Below are 18,283 nucleotides of genomic sequence, written 5' to 3' on the forward strand. Positions count from 1 at the left end.
CCCTTATTTATGAAAATGTTCAAGATAGAGATCAGTTCTTTTGGCTCAGGATTTATTATTGCTCTGCCTGCTGGCTTTGGAACAGGAACTATAAACACTCTAATATATGTCTCTCAAGTCAAGATAAGGTCACCTACCTTCTCTTACTATTCAATAATTTCAGGTTTCCTAATGCAGGATCTTATCTTCCCCAGATTCCCAGGCATATACTAGAATAGGTCTTGGGCCATAAAAGGTGCTAAGAGATAAGAATTTGGAGATGGATCTGAGAGATAAACATTCTCTGGAAAAGCACTGTGTATGTATGTATGTATGTGTGTGTGTATACATACACACAATTCATTCACTCATTCCACAAATATATATTGAATATCTACTACATGCCAGGAATTGCTCCTGAGGATGCAGCTGTGAATAAAACAGATAAAAGCCCTCCCCTAACAGATTAACCAGAGCTTGCTAATTGTTAATGTTTGGTGATGGGCACAGGGGGATTCTCTCTACTTTGGTACATATTTGAAATTTTCCCTAATAAAAAGTTAAAAATATAGTTCTCAAATGTCAAACACACGATGCTGAGTGAAAGAAACCAGACACAAAAGAGCACATGCTACATGGCTCCATATATATGAAACTCTAGAAAAGACAAATCTACTCTCCAGTGACAGAAAGCAGATCAGGGACTGCTTGAGGCAAAGGGTGCCTGGGAACTATTTTGGGGCTAGAGATGTTCTATATATTCTTTGGGCTCATGGTTACATGGGTGTATCCATTTCTTAAAAAGCATAAAACTGTACAATTGAAATGAATAAATTTTATTCTATGTAAATTTTATTACAATAATATTGATTAAAAAAAAAACTCCCTCAAATCCTTGTCCTCATGGAGCTTGTATGAAGGGAGTGGCTGGGGCTAGAAGAAATCTTAGGGATTGTGTAAGTCCCTCATTTTATAGGAAGGGAGCAGGGAAATTCACTGACTTGTACGAAATTCACTGACACAGATACGAACAGCAGGGACCAGCATCCAGCTCCGTCTAGATTTTCCTCTTATCTCACTGTCTGTGATATAGGGTGGGGGTGAAATTCTGAAGTCTCATGATTTGGGGTGACTGTATTCTGAAGGATTAGGTGGAACGCCCATATCCTAGGTAACGGGGTACCTGTAGCATAAATCTGCCATGCTTCTCCAGGAAGACCTCCTGCTGTTTTTAGACACTAGCTGAGATGCCAGTAGCTGCAGGGAGGAGAAGGGAGTCTGGCTGAAGCCCCAAGTCAAGGTCTGGTTTATTTTGTAAGTGATCTCAGTTGATAAGCCCCACTCTAGCTTATCTTCCCATCTCCTTACTGAAGGCAAGATTCATATTTCACTGTCTTAGCCATTCTTGACCCTCCTCCACACCTAGCTGGGCTCACACACCTGAAATACTCCACTATCATTCAGTTCTGTGCTCTAAGGAAACCCCTTTGAGGGTGGAGTAGGTCCCAGAAAAGAGTAGCCAGAATAACACAGAGGGTCAGCGGTTGTAGGCTCACGAGCCAGGCCTTCTTGCTTTGAAAAGACTAAGGTTAATATGGAATCTTAATGAACCTTTACAAACCTATTGTGTGTTTGTCAAATCCCAGAATTCTAGAATGACAGTTGAGTGTGAAGTTTACACCCAGTCCAATTCTGTTGCCATCCACTACTCCAGCACTCACAATGGGAAGTACACCGGGCACCAATCACCCCAGATGCAAAAGTGGGTTTCCAAGAGCTTCTCTTGCTCCATGACAGATGTGCCCCTGGAGAATCAAGGTGCTGAACTTAAAGGATGCTATGGGCCGGGACCCCTGTCAGCTTGCAAATATCTCTTGGTGCCTGTACCTTTCAAAGAGCAAAATGCTGGCTTCAGGGATAGAGGACTGAGCCCCTGGGGGCGGTTTAATGTTCTTCTTGCTTTTACTTTAAGCACATTACACAGCCTCTAGCCATTGCCCTTCTGCTCCTGGCTTCTGGGCCACCCTTTAGCCTTTCCCGCACGGGGGCGCACAGTTCAAGTGGCCCACCTAAACAGGATCTTCTACAAGCCTTTTGCTGGGAAGTGGCTCCCGTGACTCACAGAGGCCTCCTTTTCATGCCAACTCTCTCCCTCTGCTCTCTGATCTGCAGTGGCAAACCACAAGACTCCCCTCCCAAAGTCAAGTCTGGATTTTACACTATTGACTCATAGTCTTTAAGTATTTATGGTAGAGTCTACTGTTGCCATCTAAACATTTCACGGTGGTGACATTAAGGTGACAGTAGGGGGTTCCTATGTCAATCTTCCACTGTAAGGCTTCATAGGAAACACAAAGTACATGCTCAATAAATACCTCTCAAAAAGAGCTGATATGAATCCAACTTTTCCCTTTTCCATGCCGTTTCCCAGGTAGTCCTCTCTTTCTAACCCTTCCTGGCTTTCTCTGCCAAGATCCAGCTCCTCTGGAGAACTCTCCCGGACTGCGCTTGCTCTTCCCTTCTGTCGTCGGGCACAGCTCAGTAGGTCCTAAGTGCCCAGGTAGGCTGTAAGTGTTACTTCAAGTGCCAGTGGGGCGGGGAGAAGATTTAATTCAATAAACACTAGTTTGATGAACCCATGAAGGCAAATCCCAACTCAATAGCTATTAAGTCATAAATGAAACCTTCATAGCATATAGAAATGCCCGGCTCAGGGCCCAAATCCCTCCCTTCACCATGAGGAGAACCAAAGTCATGTGCAGATAGGACCCTCAGCTCCAGGCTGCAGGAATGCTCTTGTAATCAGAATTCGCAGATAGAGAAATCTGTCAAAAATACTCCACCGAGGCTGCTGAGCTTAGAAATACTTGGGAAGCTGCTGTACTAGCATGGCACCTCATCAATGGCAGCTACCATCTCAGGGCTGGGGCATTGAGAGCCACACAGCTATGGTCAGCAGAAAACGCTGCTGAGGATAAAGGCAGAAGAAGGACGGGTAGTGAGCCAGTTCACAGAATAATGGTGGTGGTGGGGTTAGATAGTGTGGGAGATTAGGGTGATATTCCAAGGGGCGAAAGGGCTGGGAATCCTGGCATCTGGGGTGAGTCACATGGTCTTGCAGCGCCTTCCTCCTCCTAGGACTCCCCTACCTCAGAATCAAGCCCCAGCAGGCTCTCTGGCAGAGTCTGAATTGTGTTTTTTGCCAGTCTTCATGTGCCTTTCTGTCCTATGATGGCTGGTTCCCTGACCACATGGTGTCATCCCTCATCTGAACTCCTGGCTCCTCCATCCCTTTGGAACGGGAATATCATCCAGTCCAGCCTCCCTTGGCTTAAACCCCCACTCTCTCCATCACTATCAGCATCACACCATCCCCTGCACTCACTGTATATCAAGGACTGGCCTAATCACTTCACACATGAGGCTTTTTTATACCTCACAGCAATTTATACCTGTGGTAGATACTATTATCCCCATTCTACACGTCAGCAGACTGAGGCTCAGAGAGATAACACGACTTTCCCAAGATCCTATAGTCTAAAATGGAGTCTGGTTGAATCTGATTCGATAGCCCAGCCTCCAAACCTCACACCACCTCCTACAATCTTTAACTTGTGATTCTTGGAGTCATGAGATAAAAAAAAAAGAGGGGCTTTAACAGGCTGGGTAGCGGGTGGTGAATGAGGAGTGAGGAATTAAAATGTATTAAGAAGCTACAGTAAGCGAAGCATCTTAGTTTTGTTATCTAATCCTGTTAATAATTCTTTGAGCAGCTGTTCTCATCCTCATTTTAGGAGGTTGGGGGGCTTGAAAAGGCCAGAAGTCCAGAGGCAAAGTGAATTTCAAGGTGCTAGCAATTTTATTCCAACCTAAGTCTCTCTGAGGTCAAAGCCAGTACCATGCGCACGGTACCACGCCACCACCTGTACCAACTACCAAAAACAGGTTCCTGGACTGCCCCCAGCCCTGCACCAGGCTCCTGGCTCTTTGACGGACCTTGTAGCCTCTTGGGGGCTAAGGGCTCTTACTGTGGTATGGACAATCTTGGGGGTGGGGGGCGGGCATGTCCTGACTGACGGGCTGCAGGAACCAGTAGGGCCCCGTTCCTGCTCTGCCAGGTGGAGGACGAGGCCAGCCTCTAATGGTCACCTGGGCTGTCTTCATGGTCCATGCCATCAGGTGGTCCCTGAGCAGGTAGGCTGACTTTAGGGGAAGGGGCTGCCTGCTTGGCTGGGCTCCTCCTCAGGCCATTAGATTGGTGAGGGTGTGAGGGTCTTAAGCCCACTTCCCAGTTTTCTCTCAGCACAGCCCGATCATGCAGGAGCATGCAGGAAAGGCCTCCCTCGGGCGTCCCGCCATGCAGTGTGGATGGCTGGATGAAAACAGATCATGAGGTTGAACGGGGCCTCCATGTCACCAGGCCTGAGGGCTCACCTACCTGGAGAGACTCCCCACTCTGGAGGCCTTACCTTAAAGAGGGACATTCACACTGAAGCAAACTTGAAAAGAGAGAACACGCATACAAAGAGAAGTTTACTTGGCCGGTATTTCCCCTCATTGCCTTTGGCTTTCACTGAGGACAGCTAGGTTTCTGGGGAGGCATATCTCTCCCTCTTCCACTGGCTTCCCCACATTCTGGTTCCAAAGCCCTGGGAGTCATAATCTCAGAGATTCATGCTTTTTTTTTTTTTTGAGGAAAAAAGGAGTACACAGGAGGGGAGCTAGGAGTGAACAAAATACCTCCAAGATCTGCAAAGTCAGATGATGTCCTTCGACCACACCAAACACATCACTTCTGCCCTCCATGGTCCCCAAAGAAGGCAAGTAACCACCAGTAACACGAAAGCTAAATGTGCTACTTTAATTGGCAACTAGATGATGCCACCATCTTGGACCCAAATCCCCAGTGGGATAGACCAATTAATTCTATGCTTGGAGATTTTTTCCAGCATCAAAGGTCTAGGCTCCAACCTTGCTAGTTTTTCTATTCCCTCCCTTCTACTGTTGGGGTGTCTGCCACCCACTCTGTGTGCCCTAGCTCTGAAGCCAGCCACCCCCAGAAAACTGATTTGAATATATGATGACATCAAGTCTTTGGTTTACTGCTGATGGCATATCATTTGTGCAAAATTAGTGGAGTATGTGGGTGGACAGAAGGAGGATAGAAGAGAAAGTGGAGGACGGAGAATATATAATATAGAACAAGTGAGAGGAAAATCTGCATGTGGAAGCAGGGGCCACTGAAAATGTCGTGGGGTGGGGGCTCGAGCAAAGGGGCATAAATAAACCTGAAGGCAGGAAACCCAGCGGACCAGTGACAGCTGGTGAGTCAGGGCAGGGGTTAGACAGGGACGCTCAGGCGCCAGGGAGCAGAAATCTCAGTTTAGCAAACATTTCAAGGAGGCGAAGGCCTAGAGGGGACAGCAGCCAGTGGAGGTATGTGATAAAAGCAGACCAGAGGCCAAATTCCAGCTGTGAATCTGGACAATCTCCTCGGTGCTATCTTCAGAGGGTGAGGCCCTATGGAAGAGGAGGGGATCAGGTCTGGGAGCTGGTCTCCAGTCATATCCTCAGCCCCTTGGGGGTAATCTGGGGACCCCAGGCTCCAGCTGCGCCAGCCTGGGCAGAGTGTAGGCTCGTTGTGCCCACCGGCAGGCTATGCCAAGGAGGGGATCCAACCATGCCATGGGAGTCGGGATGGGCAGGAGCTCTGAAAAACATGCCCCTGTGTCTTGGCTCTTCTTAAGTCTTAGACTAGATGGCTTGACCTCACCCAGCCTCAGCTCTAGCACCTACCACCAGACAAAACCAATCCCTTCCTGAATCAGACAGACAGACGCCCTGCCCCCCCACCCCAGAGTCCCCAGATTCAGTACAGCCAGCTGAAGAGTGGGGCAGTAGCTATTCTGCAGGTTTCTGGGGATTGGTGGCATTCTGATGTGAGGTCAACAGCATGGGTAGGGAGCAAGTGGAGCTAGTCCAGGACACAGGAGACCCAGAATTCCCCCATAGGCCCCAGGCCCTTGACCAGATGCCCTGGGGAGCTTCAGTCTGACGAGATCAGGGGAGTCTGTGCACCTGGTTTCCTCACCTGCTAAAACATGTGCCCTGTGTTGTTGTGAGGCCACCGCCAAATAGCAAGGCTAGCGATGTTCGCTCAGACTTGTCCTCCCACTTCTCACAGTGTCTTTTCTTTGACTTTAAGTCCGTCCCTAAGATCTAAGAACCTCATTCTGTAGTGGGCTGCTTACAACCCACTATCCTGGCCACTCCCTCCCAGTTTCAGCCTCTAAACCAGCTTTCCTTCCTTCCTCTGTCAAAATCTTTCCCAGTTCTCCCTAGAAGCAGCTGATGTATCCTCAAGTCATGTGACACTGAAAGGCTGTCTTGTGATGGAACTCCCTGCCCCATGAGTAGCAGACAACTTCTATGGGGACATACCTCAGCTTCCCAGTGCCTCTCCAGTGACCTCTTATGGGTGGCTATCTATTTTGCCTGTGGGTAAGGCTGACCCTGTTTATGGAGCACAGAATCATGCTCACTGCTCATATCTGAGCCAGGCTGGTACCCACACTCTCAGGTTTAATCCTGAGTCAGTTGGGAGTGTGTGTGTGAAGGCTTATAAAAACCTTATATGAGTTTTCACGTTGGTCCTGCAAGGCTTTCGGAGATGAGAAGTATAGTATATTCATCACCGCAGTAGGCTTTAATTTAACGTAAGATTTGTTTCTGCTGTATACAAGCCCACAGATGACTTAGGGTGGTGCCGTTAACATTTTTCAGGAAAGAGTTTTCAACCTAGGGACAGATTTGGGACACCTTTCTAACCTGGTAACTAGACGTGGGCTATTCTTTCTTTTACAATTTTGCTATTTCTCTGGAGATAAATCCCTAGTCTCAAGAATATAAATGTGACCAGATATTTAAAAAACTTGAGTGAATCTTTACAGACCTGTAGCCAAGGGCTCTGTAAGGATCAACATTATTCAGCTCAAAATATGATCTGATACACCTCTTGCACAAGTTAATTCTCCCTATTTATCTTTCCTTCAGATATTCTAATTCTCTCCACCAGACTGAATTCAAACCAACCAAATAAACGCCCTCTCCCCTGACCACGATAGAGGATAACTCTGGAGTGAGAAGGAACATGTACAGAAGATGATTTCCAAGACGATGAGGAAGCCAGGCTTCGGGAAGGCTATGACACTTTGTAATAGGTGGGAGCTTTTGGACAGCCCCTTCCCTTTTTCATTGCCATCCTCTCGGGCGGTGGTAAGGCCTCCCAGCCGACTTGAGTCCCTCAGCAAAGGAAACATACAGAATTTTGCCCTCTGCTCCCGGTGGGGGAGATCCTCTCCAGAGGTCCAAGGAAGGAAAGCATGGGGCCCTTGCGCTCCAAGTGGAGATGGGGTCCTACCTGATCCCCAGGTGGTCCTGACTCCCCAGACCCAGGGGTGTACTGGTACTGCTCGTACCTGGGCCCCCCTCGCAGTGTTACTCTTCTCAGGTCTGCACTTTCATTGGGCTCAGAGCTCAGCCCCAGGGAAGAACCACTGGTACTTCCAGGGCTTTGGGGACCAGCGCTTCTCAGCCTGAAATCTCATAGGGCTCTCCTCCGCTGGACTGGTGCGAGGTTCTACCCCAGTGAGGGACTCTTCTCCATGAATCTGTACTATAACACTTTCTTGCACTTTTTAATTGTTTGCTTCAGTGTGATCTCTTAGCAAAGACCCCTGCCTCTGCCCTACCCCAGGCCCTCTCCTCCCTTCACACTGCTTGCTCATGGTCTGCTGGGGCCTGCCCTGTCCTCTTCACCCTCCAGCCCTGCCCCAGCCCTTCACAAGCTTAGCTTTAAGTCGTTTTGTTAACGTGGAGTCCAAATTCAAGTTTAAATCATTTTGTAGACCTGTGCTGGCCAATCATTCACTGAACTTGTACTGGGTTCCCATTTATTGGACCCGGATTCTTTACTTAGCTTTACTTCCCAATTTTCTTTGAGTTGATTAACTTAGATTAAACCTAAATTAACATGTCACCCTCAGATCTGAGGCTCTATTTTCTCCTTCTTCCCTATCTGGCCTCTGGTTTCCAACTTCCCCTCATTTTGCCAGGGGCGGTATTAATCTTGTTTTTAAAGACCGCTGGGAGAGGGGAGGCGGCCTTCTGGCAGGCTAGCATGTGCAGTGAGCCCTGTCCCAAACCCACAGCATGGGCTTGGCACAGTGGGCCTCAGAGCTATGTGGGAGATGGACAGGGGTGGAGGGTGATGTTATTCCCAAAACGAGGTGAACCTAAATCTAGCCCGTTCCAAGCTGTGTGCTAGCCGGTGAAAATCATAAAAACCAAGCAGACGAGGCATGGAGGCAGGACTAAGCATCCAGGGAAGATCAATCAGCCATGCTCTAGTCTGGGGGAGGTCTGGACCACGCCCTTCAGCTAAGAGGTTAACCCCCTCCTGGAATATTTCTGAGACTCACAGCCCTATCAGCAATCACCCCTCATAAAACCTCCTAAAATATAATGGAATTCCTTTCTGATGATTCACAAAGCACAGGAAGGTCGTTTTCTGTACCTGGCAGTGAGGGAGGAAGGGTCATCTGACATCTGACAGAATGCAGGGTGACTGAGAGCTAACTGGATGATCTCAGGTTTTCTCTGCCCTACCACTCTGGGGCTCCTGCCCAGTAAATTCCTATATTACACACCCCCTTCACTCCCAGTAAGCTGGCCAGCTGGCTATCCAAATTTTCTATCTGAATGATTGCCCTGTAGGGCTAAAAGCCAACAAAAATAGGTATTCCCTTTATACGCATGGGCACACACACATGCATGCACATACGTGCACACGATCATATTCTCACTAACTTTAAGGACAGTTAGAGTTAGTGCTGACCTTTCCCCTTTCAGCAGGTCACTGCTAGGACACGGTCTTTGCTCTCTGTGTTAAGAACAGATTTAACTGTTCTGTTCCTCTTTCCAACCTCTGAGCTTCAAACACCCTTAATTGCGCTCCCTCTAAACGGCATCATCTCAACAGGCCTAAGAACCTGGAAATATATGCTGAGGCCGGAGCGAAGTAAGAAGAGACAGTGGGCAGAGAAGGGAGAGAAGGTTTCTGCATAGTCTAAGGAATGGGCTTCTGAAGGATTCACCCCCGGGGGTTCCCGTGGGGACAGTCCTCCTCAAATGTCAGCCATTGAGTAGCAACTTCGTGCTCTGTGTTAGTTCTACATAATGACTATGCCTATTATTTAGTTAATATTTTTCTTTAAATTGACTCATTTAAAAAAACAAACCTGTTTATTTATAAAGAAACCTTATACCTCTACCATACATGGAAAACTAGTATCATGTGTGATTTTTGATCAAAATAAAAAAGTAAATCTATTAAAATGAAAACTGTTTTGTGTCCATATAAATCATCATCTTGGTTATGGCTGTAAATTGTATATTTTCTACAGTGAGCTCTTAGGGCCGAAGGGACTCTTTTAGGGGGTGTCTCGACTATCTCCTGCCCTTGTCATTTTGGCTGTAAGATGTGCCCTAAATTATCTTTCTGTGTGTGGTACCCATGCCCGGCCCATGGGGCGGGATGAGCCCTGGGCCCTACTTACAATTCGAGGTTTGAAGGGCGGCTTGATCTTCTTCTGCTCCAGGAGCACCCAGTCAATCTCCTTGAAGAACGGGTGCTGCTTGATGGCGTCCTCACCATTCTGTGCCGCCACACAGCCCAGGCGCTTGTGGGGGTTCTTAGTCATGAACTGCGGGGATGAGGACATAGAATTAGTGACAGAGGCCCAGCAGGCGCAGGCTTTGAGGGAAAGATGGAAGCCGGCCAAGGCAACACTTTGCCCTCCAGGGTACCCTTTAACTCTTCTATAGAACTTACTCTGTGCCAGCCACCGTTCTAAACGTGGTACGTTAACTCATTTCATTTAAATGCAACCCTCTGAGGGTTATTATGCTATTATTATCCTTATTTTATAAGTGAGGTAGTTGAGGCACAGGGAGGCCAATTAACTTGGCCAAGGTCAAACAACCAGCAAGGTACCAAGCGGCGACTTGGGACTCAGGCTCTTAGCAACTTCCTGATTCCCCTTACTTCTCACGTCTTCTCCTCGGGAAGAAGATAAACTCGCTTACACTGAGAGGTCAACAGTCCTTCTTGAGGTAAGGAAAGAGGAACAGATATTCATGTGAAGGTAAATTATCAAAGGCACTTCCTGGCCTTTTTCTTTTCCTGGATCTGGGCCCTCCCATTTTTTAAAGATTGGAATTGGCAAAATACCCACGTAGCTGAAAAGATTAAAAAACAAAAACGAAAACAAGAAAAAGAAATGCTTAATGCTTCCCAACGCTTGTCTGTGAAAACCCACATTGATGGATTGTACTTGTGTGTGCGTGTGAGACAATGGTGAGAACGGGAGGCAGCAGGACTGCCGCTGACCATGACCATGCACAGGCTGCGCACTGCTTAGCTCTATGATGCAAATGGCCTCTAGAACTCGGCACTGCCTTCGCATGGGCAGCAGCTCTCAGAGACACAGCTCAGTGGCCAGAATCATGGAAAACCTGGCCTGGCCCAGAATCCAGCGACAATGTGAGGAAGTGAAGTGTTTCAAGGCGGAGGGAGTACAAGTATCAGGGCTATGAATAAGCACACAGGTTTTCACGCCTCAGGAAGCTGCCCCTGAGCCAGAGACTCTGCCTTCTCTCAGAGACGTCGCCCTCACCGACCAGCTGACACATACATGATCTCTAACTTCTGAATCTCTGTAGGTCAAAGTTTCTTAACCTCTGTGCTAATGACATTTTTTGGACCGGATATTTCTTTGTTGCAGGGGCCATCCTGTGCATTGTGGGACATTCAGCAGCATCCCTGGCCTCCACCCACTAGTGCCAGTAGTACCTCCTGATCCAAGTTATGACAATTAAAAATATCTCCAGACATCGACATATGTCTCCTGGGGTGGATGGAGTGTGTGTGTGTGGGAAAAATGCTTCTAGTTGAGAACCACTACTCTGGGTCATCCAGAAAGGGCCTAGGTGGGGTGCAGGCAGGGAGGCCCATAGGAAGGTGTGTCAGGCAGGTGTTCGGTGCCTTGGGCAAGTGGCCAGCTGTGCTGGGCTGATGTTCTGGCTGCCTTGGGTGCTACAGGTTTTTCCTTAGCACTTGGCATAGCACCTGACACATACTAGATGCTCAATAAATATGTTTTGAATAAATGAATGAATAAATAAACATACTGTATTTGCACTCTTATCTACATTTTTTTTAGGCAAGGTAACCTTTGGTTGACCTCACAGATTGCAAGGACCTTGTCAGTTTACAATCCCTTTTTAAAATTTAAAAAATATTTTTATGCCTACAGCACCTGGTCTTCCTAGGTGGTCTCCCATCCAAGTATTAACCAGACCCGACTCTGCTTAGCTTCTGAGATCAGTCGAGATCGGGCTTGTTCAGGGTAGCATGGCCATAGACTCTTATCCCTATTTTGACCATGTATGGATGTATTTATTTATTGCCCACCTTCTCCAGCTGGATTGTAAGCTCCACAGGAAGGGACAATGGCTGCTATATTTACCAATATTTAGTATCTAGCATAATGCCCAGCATATCAGAAGCACTCAATAAATAGTAGTTCAATATGCACCAAATTAATGAAAGAGAAAGAGTGAGGGAGAGAAATGGAAGCAGATGAGGAAGAGAGGGAAAGCATGAAGTGAGGGATAAAGGGAAAGAGGTAGGAAAACAACAACTATAGCAAAAAGTAACATGTTCTTGTGTGTCATTTTCCAAAATATGGTATGTGTCCCCTAAGACACCTACACAATGATTTCATGTCTTTTTAACATTTTCATATGTTGATTTTTGTTAATTAGTTATGGCAAGTGATACTGTTTTTCTACTTATGATTTAAAATTTCTTTGTAAAATTCATATAATTAGGTAAATATTGGGAGTTGATCGAAAGAACAACAAAAGGAAATCATGGTGGAGAGGGTACTTGGATGTGGCGAATTTTGTGACTGTGGTATGCCAACTACTGGGGCATTCCGATGAGTGAAAAAAGCCAGCACTGGAAGTCAAGGTTCCTACACTGTCACTCCAGTCCTGCCTCAGCCCAGCAGGGTGACCCTTCCCAGGTAAGCTGATCTGCTTAGCTTCCCTGAACCTTAGCTTCCACAGCCCTTTCCCAGGGAGATAGGCAACTTAACTCACTGGGTGCAGAACAGTGTCTCATGTTGTAGAAATGGCTGCACTGAGCAAGCAGTAAAAATGTTCACATACGAGGGATTATCTGTAGGGGCAGGGACAGTCTCTCTACCACTTGTCTGAATTCAGCATGGCTGCACAGATCTTGAGTGGACACTTCTTTTCTAAACAGCTCTTCGGCCAGAGCGATGCCATCATGGACAAAGGCGCACGGTGCCCTCTCCTCTCTCTTCCCCATCACAGGCCCCAGAGGAAGAGAGGCCGCAGTGGCAGGTGTGCAAGGAGGGCCCAGTCTCGGAGCCTAAGCAGCAGGCGTGAACCCAGCGCAGTGTGGGTTTGTTTTGCTCCCTCTGAAACACTCACTGGTGGACACGGCCCCCCTCAGGAAACATAAACCCGCTGTCCTTTTCCCACGAGAAGAGCAATTCATCCCAGGCCCTGTTTCCTCGGCAGCAGCCTTCCGAACTGGGCCCAAACTCCTGAACTCCTGGTGGTAACTGCCCTCAACTCCTTCCATTTAGTGGTAAGGCCAGGTAGGATAGAGAAAAGCAGACAGAGAGAGAGGGAGAATGGGGGTGCGGGTAGGGAGGGAGGAGTGAGAGGGACAGAGTGAGGAGAGAGAGAGAGATGGTGGGAAGGCCAGAGGAGCAGAAATGTGGGTGCAAGGTGACAACTCACAGCTTTCAGGATGCTGACGGCCTCCTTACTGAGCCAGACCGGGTAGAGCACGTCATCATGGAGGATGGACTCAAACAGGTCATCCTCGTTGTCGGCCTCGAAGGGGGGCTGCCCAGCCATCATCTCGTACATCAGAACCCCCAGGGCCCACCAGTCCACCGAGGGGCCATACTCCAACTCCTGCAGGATCTGTTCGGGAACCAGGCAACGTCAGAGCGTGCCCAAAACTCCCAGCAGTGGCCATGCCTGTGCCACAAATACCCATGGGAAGAACTGCACCTTCAGTTCTAGTTCGCTCTTTCACAGAGTGGAGCCCTGTGTTGCATTGAGTTAGGTTTTCAATCAGCAAATTCAGATTGGGAGGCACAATGTTGGAAGCCAGCTATCAACTCTCCAACGTCAGTACCCACAGTCTGTCCTCCAGTGGGTACAATTCACTGTTTTCTTTGTTTGAGCACCAGATAAAGTTCCTGACTTGTATTTATAGCCAAGTTAAAAAAAACTGCATATTTTTGACAATAAAACTAGGGTCAGAGGAGCAAGATGCAGACTACGAAGGACACAAGCAGGCTGTAAGTGATGGTGTGCAGCAAATTCAGGTCGCCCATCTCACACACAGTCCAGGACACCGCTCACTGAGTGGAAAGTTGAGTAGAATCTCAGTCTTTAAATGGTAACAATGTTGAATTTACCTGAGTCCTGTACTCTTGGAAAAGAAACTATAGTTAATAAGTCTCCCCACCCTTTTGTGTTCTAATCACAAAGGACACTATGCTCTTGCATATTCTAAGGAAAGACTCACTTCCTACGTTCCTCAAGGCTCCCACAACCCTTACTGATGGATCCCCTGTTTACCTGTCTCTGTAAAGCCCCAGGTCCCCTTCCTTTTATTCAAGGCATCCAACATGGCAAAGACCATTGCCTAATCATTGCAGCTTTCAGGACACCTAAGGCGGATAACTACTCAGGCAACTTGTCCCAAAACGAGGCTCCAGCTCAGTTCTCAGATTTCAAGATAGACAGAAGAGGAAGCTGAACCCCCAAATATGTGCTTTCTGTAGTCTACTCAAAATACCCTTCTAGAGATTAGATTGCTTGGGATTAAATAAAAAGACTTGAGCAGAAGGATTTTGAAAACAGTAAAAATACAATTTAGGACTAATCTTTCAAATTTAGAAAGAAAAAGAATATGAGCAAATACGGCCAACTGTAAATTCTTTGGGGCTGGTGATCTGTTTGGTGAGCATCTCTGGTCTCTTAGACCAGTGATTAGCACATGGTGTCTATTAGAGGTCAGAGCTATAGGCTCCACTGTCCTGAGGAGCCAGCAATGTCGCTCTGTTCTGAAGCCAAAGCCAGCACCTTCCTCAAACTTGAAAGATCTAGCGCCCCAACCTGTCCCACCACAGGACAACCAACTTCTGTCCTTCAAGGTCATGATTATCACTCATTTCCTCCAGAAAGCTTCCTTGAATCTCCCTTGTCTTTCTCCTATCCTCTGACATCCTAAGTCCCTTACTTGTTCCTAAGATCTGTAGGCAAGTTCCACATACTACCATGATTGCAGTTATTTCTTCATGGTCAACTGTCTTCCTGGGGCATGTCTAAACAACCAGGTGGTAAGGGCAGTAGCATTCTTCTGAGCCTTCACTGTGACCAGCCCAGTTCCAACACTCAGGAGACAGGCTGCCACATGTGCCCACTGTCTGTGACCTACTAGGCATGCTCTTTTCTCTCCTTGGCTCAGAGGACTCTGAGTGCTAAGGCGGCCAGCCTCTGGGAGGTGGCACAGCTGAAGATGCCTCTGCAAGTTGATGGGGAGGTGGCCTGCTTATATTCTGACAGGATGGCACTGGGGGAACCACAGAGCAGCCCTGCCTACCCTTCCTGGGCCCCTTCCAGAACCTTCCCATTCTGGGTAGCATCTTTTGTAAAATTCCTTTTAGGCTTGCCCCTAATTATCTGCTTTCTAATCATCTTGTCTGTTATGGAGCTGCTGAGAAGGGCAAGATTTCACATGCCATGGGAGGGCACCCAGCATGGCAGCCAACCCCTTGAGTGGGTTAGAGCTGGAGTAGAAGAAAAGGGCAGGCATTGGGTCTGATGATGCCAGGCACCCAGGGCTGGCTACAATTCCTGGGGAGCAGGGGCTGGATGTGGAGAAAGGAGAGGGGGTACGATGGGTGTTAGCCAAGGGCACATGGTGGGAAGAGAAGCTCTGGGGCAGAGCTAGTGCCTCAGAAGGTGTTTCTGGTTTCAAGGTTAGCCAGGCACCTCTCAACTCCTCCTGTTTGAATAGAGGCTTATGCATTCTGAAACATTTCCCCGCTCTAATCTCATTAGATTCTCAGAACAGCTTGATGAGGTGGGTAGGGCAGGAATTGTTATTCCCATTTGAAAGATGAGGCACCTGAAGGTCAAAAACATTTTGTGACTTGATCAAGGTCACATAGGGGCATTAGTGATCAAGTCTGGCCTAGAATCTCAACTCTCAGGTCTGTACTTTTCCTGCCCCACTGCACAAGCCAGCAATAATGGAGACCCCATTTATTTACCCAGTTCCTGCTATGGACCAGGCACTGTGTTAATCCTTTAGAGGCACACTTTCACCTGCTCTTTCTGTAGCCCTTGAGGAAGGTAGCAATATGTTTATCAGCTATAATTTGCCTACAGTAAGGCCAGGGATTGTCTGTCATTTCACGTGTAGTGGTGATTCTGCATCGTGGGCATGAGTGCAGAATGGAAAGGAAGAGGATCCGAGTCTTATAAACAGAGATCAGAGTTGTTCATTGTGAGTCTCGCCAATGAACCGTCTTTCATGAAAGTTGTGTGGGTGTTTTGTTCACCATATAGTGAATATTTGTCTTGGGCTGGGTCCTTAACTACTACACCAGGCTTTCAACCCGTTGACTCTAGTATCAACTCGGAGAGACTGACACCAAGCATTCTGACGAAAAAGGATAAATGAGAAAGATGCCGAAAAAGCAACTGAGAGCCCTGGCTTTTGCCGATTTCTCCTTGAAGGTTAAATTCCTAGTGTTCCTGATAAGGGAACACAGTAGTAGAGACAGACTGAAATCTCTACACTTCAGAGCTCTTAGAAGATAAAGGTTCTAACGCAAATTGACCTACTACTGTCCTCACACTTCACTAACCCTTCTCAGGCCTCCCTGTGTCTCATCTGTTCTGTGAAAAGTCTCAACCGTCCTTCCCTCTCGCTCTGCCCTCTGATCCACACTGCTGATGCCCATCTTCTTCCCGGGACAGGTCTGATTATAACCTTTCTACAATGGGAAGCCCTTAGTGGGTCCACGGATCTAAGAATAAAGGTCATTTTCCTTGGTCCTAATCTCTTTCATTACTAAGAACACCAGGAAATCCTCTGTTCTAGCTACACTATTTTCCTTTCTTAAAAAAGGCCAGAAATGTTCTCACCCCTCTGTTTTTGCTCATGTTGGAGTATCCCAAATTCTCATTCATTTATTCATTCGACAAACCATTACTAAGAGCCCAATTTGTGTCCTAGATCCAGGAAGTACCCAGAATAGAAACATAGCCCCTGCCCTAAGGGACAGAGCCCAGGGATACTGAACCTCCTCTCCCACCCCACCCCCACTCAATCCTCCCTATTGTTTTCAGGAATGTTCCCCACCCCCACCACCAAAGGAAATCCTGCTAATTCTTTAGGACTCAAATCATCCACCAGGTGCTCCAAGAAGCCTTCCCTGATTCCTGAGGATACCATCTTGTGTTTCATACCTATTTGTTCTACTTAATTAGTTGTTTACTTAGCTGTCACTCGCTCTAGACCAAATGTCCTTTTAAGAGAGCACCAGTGTCTTAGTCAATTCTTCATCCTTACATTGCTTTGTGTCCAGCAGGTGCTCAAACAATGCCCACTGAAAGGAAATTAAATCTAAATGTGCTAACACATACCAATCTACCATGGGCAATGCTTAGTGGGGATTGGTGCTTCCTTCGCATCTTACATGTGTCAGAACCCTCAAGACCATTTTTATTAAGAATCTAAGATAGGTTATGTCTTAAATCTGAATCAAATCACACGATCTCTTAGTTGGACAAGATTGACCTAGAGAAACTCAAGGCAAACAAACTCTTTATAGTGAACAAAACATCCAAACTTTCACAAAACGCAACCTACTGGTGAGGCTCAAATGAACATCTCTGATCTCCATTTATGAGTCAGTTAGTCTCCTCTTCCTCCTTGATCCACGTACTTCCTATGTAGAATCACCACTGCACTAGAAATGGTAAATAATTCCCGGTTTAACTTGAGGCAGATTCTATCTGATTAAGTAAATCGTTGCCTTATCAATAGTGCTCCTTTATCCTGTTTCTTAAGAACTGAAAACAACAATACATGTCAACAAATTTCTCTTGAGCCGAGTTTCATTGGTAGCTCTGGGCCGGATAATGCTTAGGAGGACCCGTCCAGATTGGAGGATGGCCTGTTACTCTTGGCTCACTCATATCTCCCCCATCACAACCACTTCCTTGTGGAGAAATCAGCAGCCTTTTCTCCCTCTTCCCTGGAACCCACCCTGGTTTTCTCGAGGCTTCCCGCAGCACTAGATGACTCCAGTCCATGGGAGTGAAGCCCTGGATCAGCTGCAGCAGCAAGAGGAGGTGGCCCTTTGCACATGGTCTTACCTCAGGAGCGATGTAGTCAGGAGTCCCACAGAATGTGGTGGTCGTCACACCGTTCAGAATCCCTTCCTTGCACATTCCAAAGTCGGCCAGCTTGCAGTGACCTTCTGCATCCAGAAGGATATTGTCCAGTTTCAAATCCCTGCAAGATGGGCAGAATCACATGGTTAATGCTTTACTTGATTGCCTTCTTGAGTTAGAGAGAGATGCATATCCTAGGGAAATTTGCTACAGAAAGAAATGTCTTGAGGAGGCTTGCAACCAAACTTAGTCCAGGTCTCGCACATGATGGCCAACCCCCAAAGGAGACTACATTCTCCCCAACATGAGAGAGGAGCTTCTGCAACCCCAGGAATATCTCAGGACTGCTGTAGTTTAATATATTAAGTCAGTAGCTATTTTTTGAAGCTATGTGCTGAAATTCATATTATTATAAGAGAAAGAAGCAAGTCATCCCCCCCTTCCTTCATAAGTTAATCATGCAGATCAGCTAGAGGAATAACACATATTAACATCAATGAGTCAGATAAAATCACATAAGAATCAGTTGCTACTTTATAGGGCACCAACTCTGTGAGCTGTGGCACTTCGGAGGGAAACCACTGACAGCTGGTGCAGGCAGGAGGGCTTCCGGGAAACAGTGACTCTCAAGAGAAGCCTGTATAGATGGTAAGGTTTGAAAAGACCATGAAGAGAAAAGGTGGGAGGGAGAGGAAGTCCAACACAGTAGATGCAAAAG

At 47.2% G+C, this 18,283-nt stretch overlaps 1 protein-coding gene and 1 pseudogene across 2 annotated transcripts in view; both read right to left on the minus strand.

Annotated features, from left to right (window-relative positions):
* Positions 1-18,283, minus strand: part of PRKCE (protein kinase C epsilon) — a 451,351-nt gene that overhangs the window by 14,625 nt on the left and 418,443 nt on the right. For both annotated transcript variants that reach the window (XM_039887262.1, XM_039887263.1), the window contains 3 exons: positions 17,548-17,686; positions 12,877-13,065; positions 9,597-9,743 (listed from right to left, as the gene is read on the minus strand). In XM_039887262.1, coding sequence (XP_039743196.1) covers positions 9,597-9,743; positions 12,877-13,065; positions 17,548-17,686 — 475 coding nt within the window. The remainder of the gene's footprint in view (positions 1-9,596; positions 9,744-12,876; positions 13,066-17,547; positions 17,687-18,283) is intronic.
* LOC120622497 (uncharacterized) lies at positions 11,346-11,464 on the minus strand (annotated as a pseudogene).

Source organism: Pteropus medius, unplaced genomic scaffold, assembly GCF_902729225.1.
Source record: "Pteropus medius unplaced genomic scaffold, Ma_sr-lr_union100, whole genome shotgun sequence".
Classification (NCBI taxonomy): Eukaryota; Metazoa; Chordata; class Mammalia; order Chiroptera; family Pteropodidae; genus Pteropus; species Pteropus medius.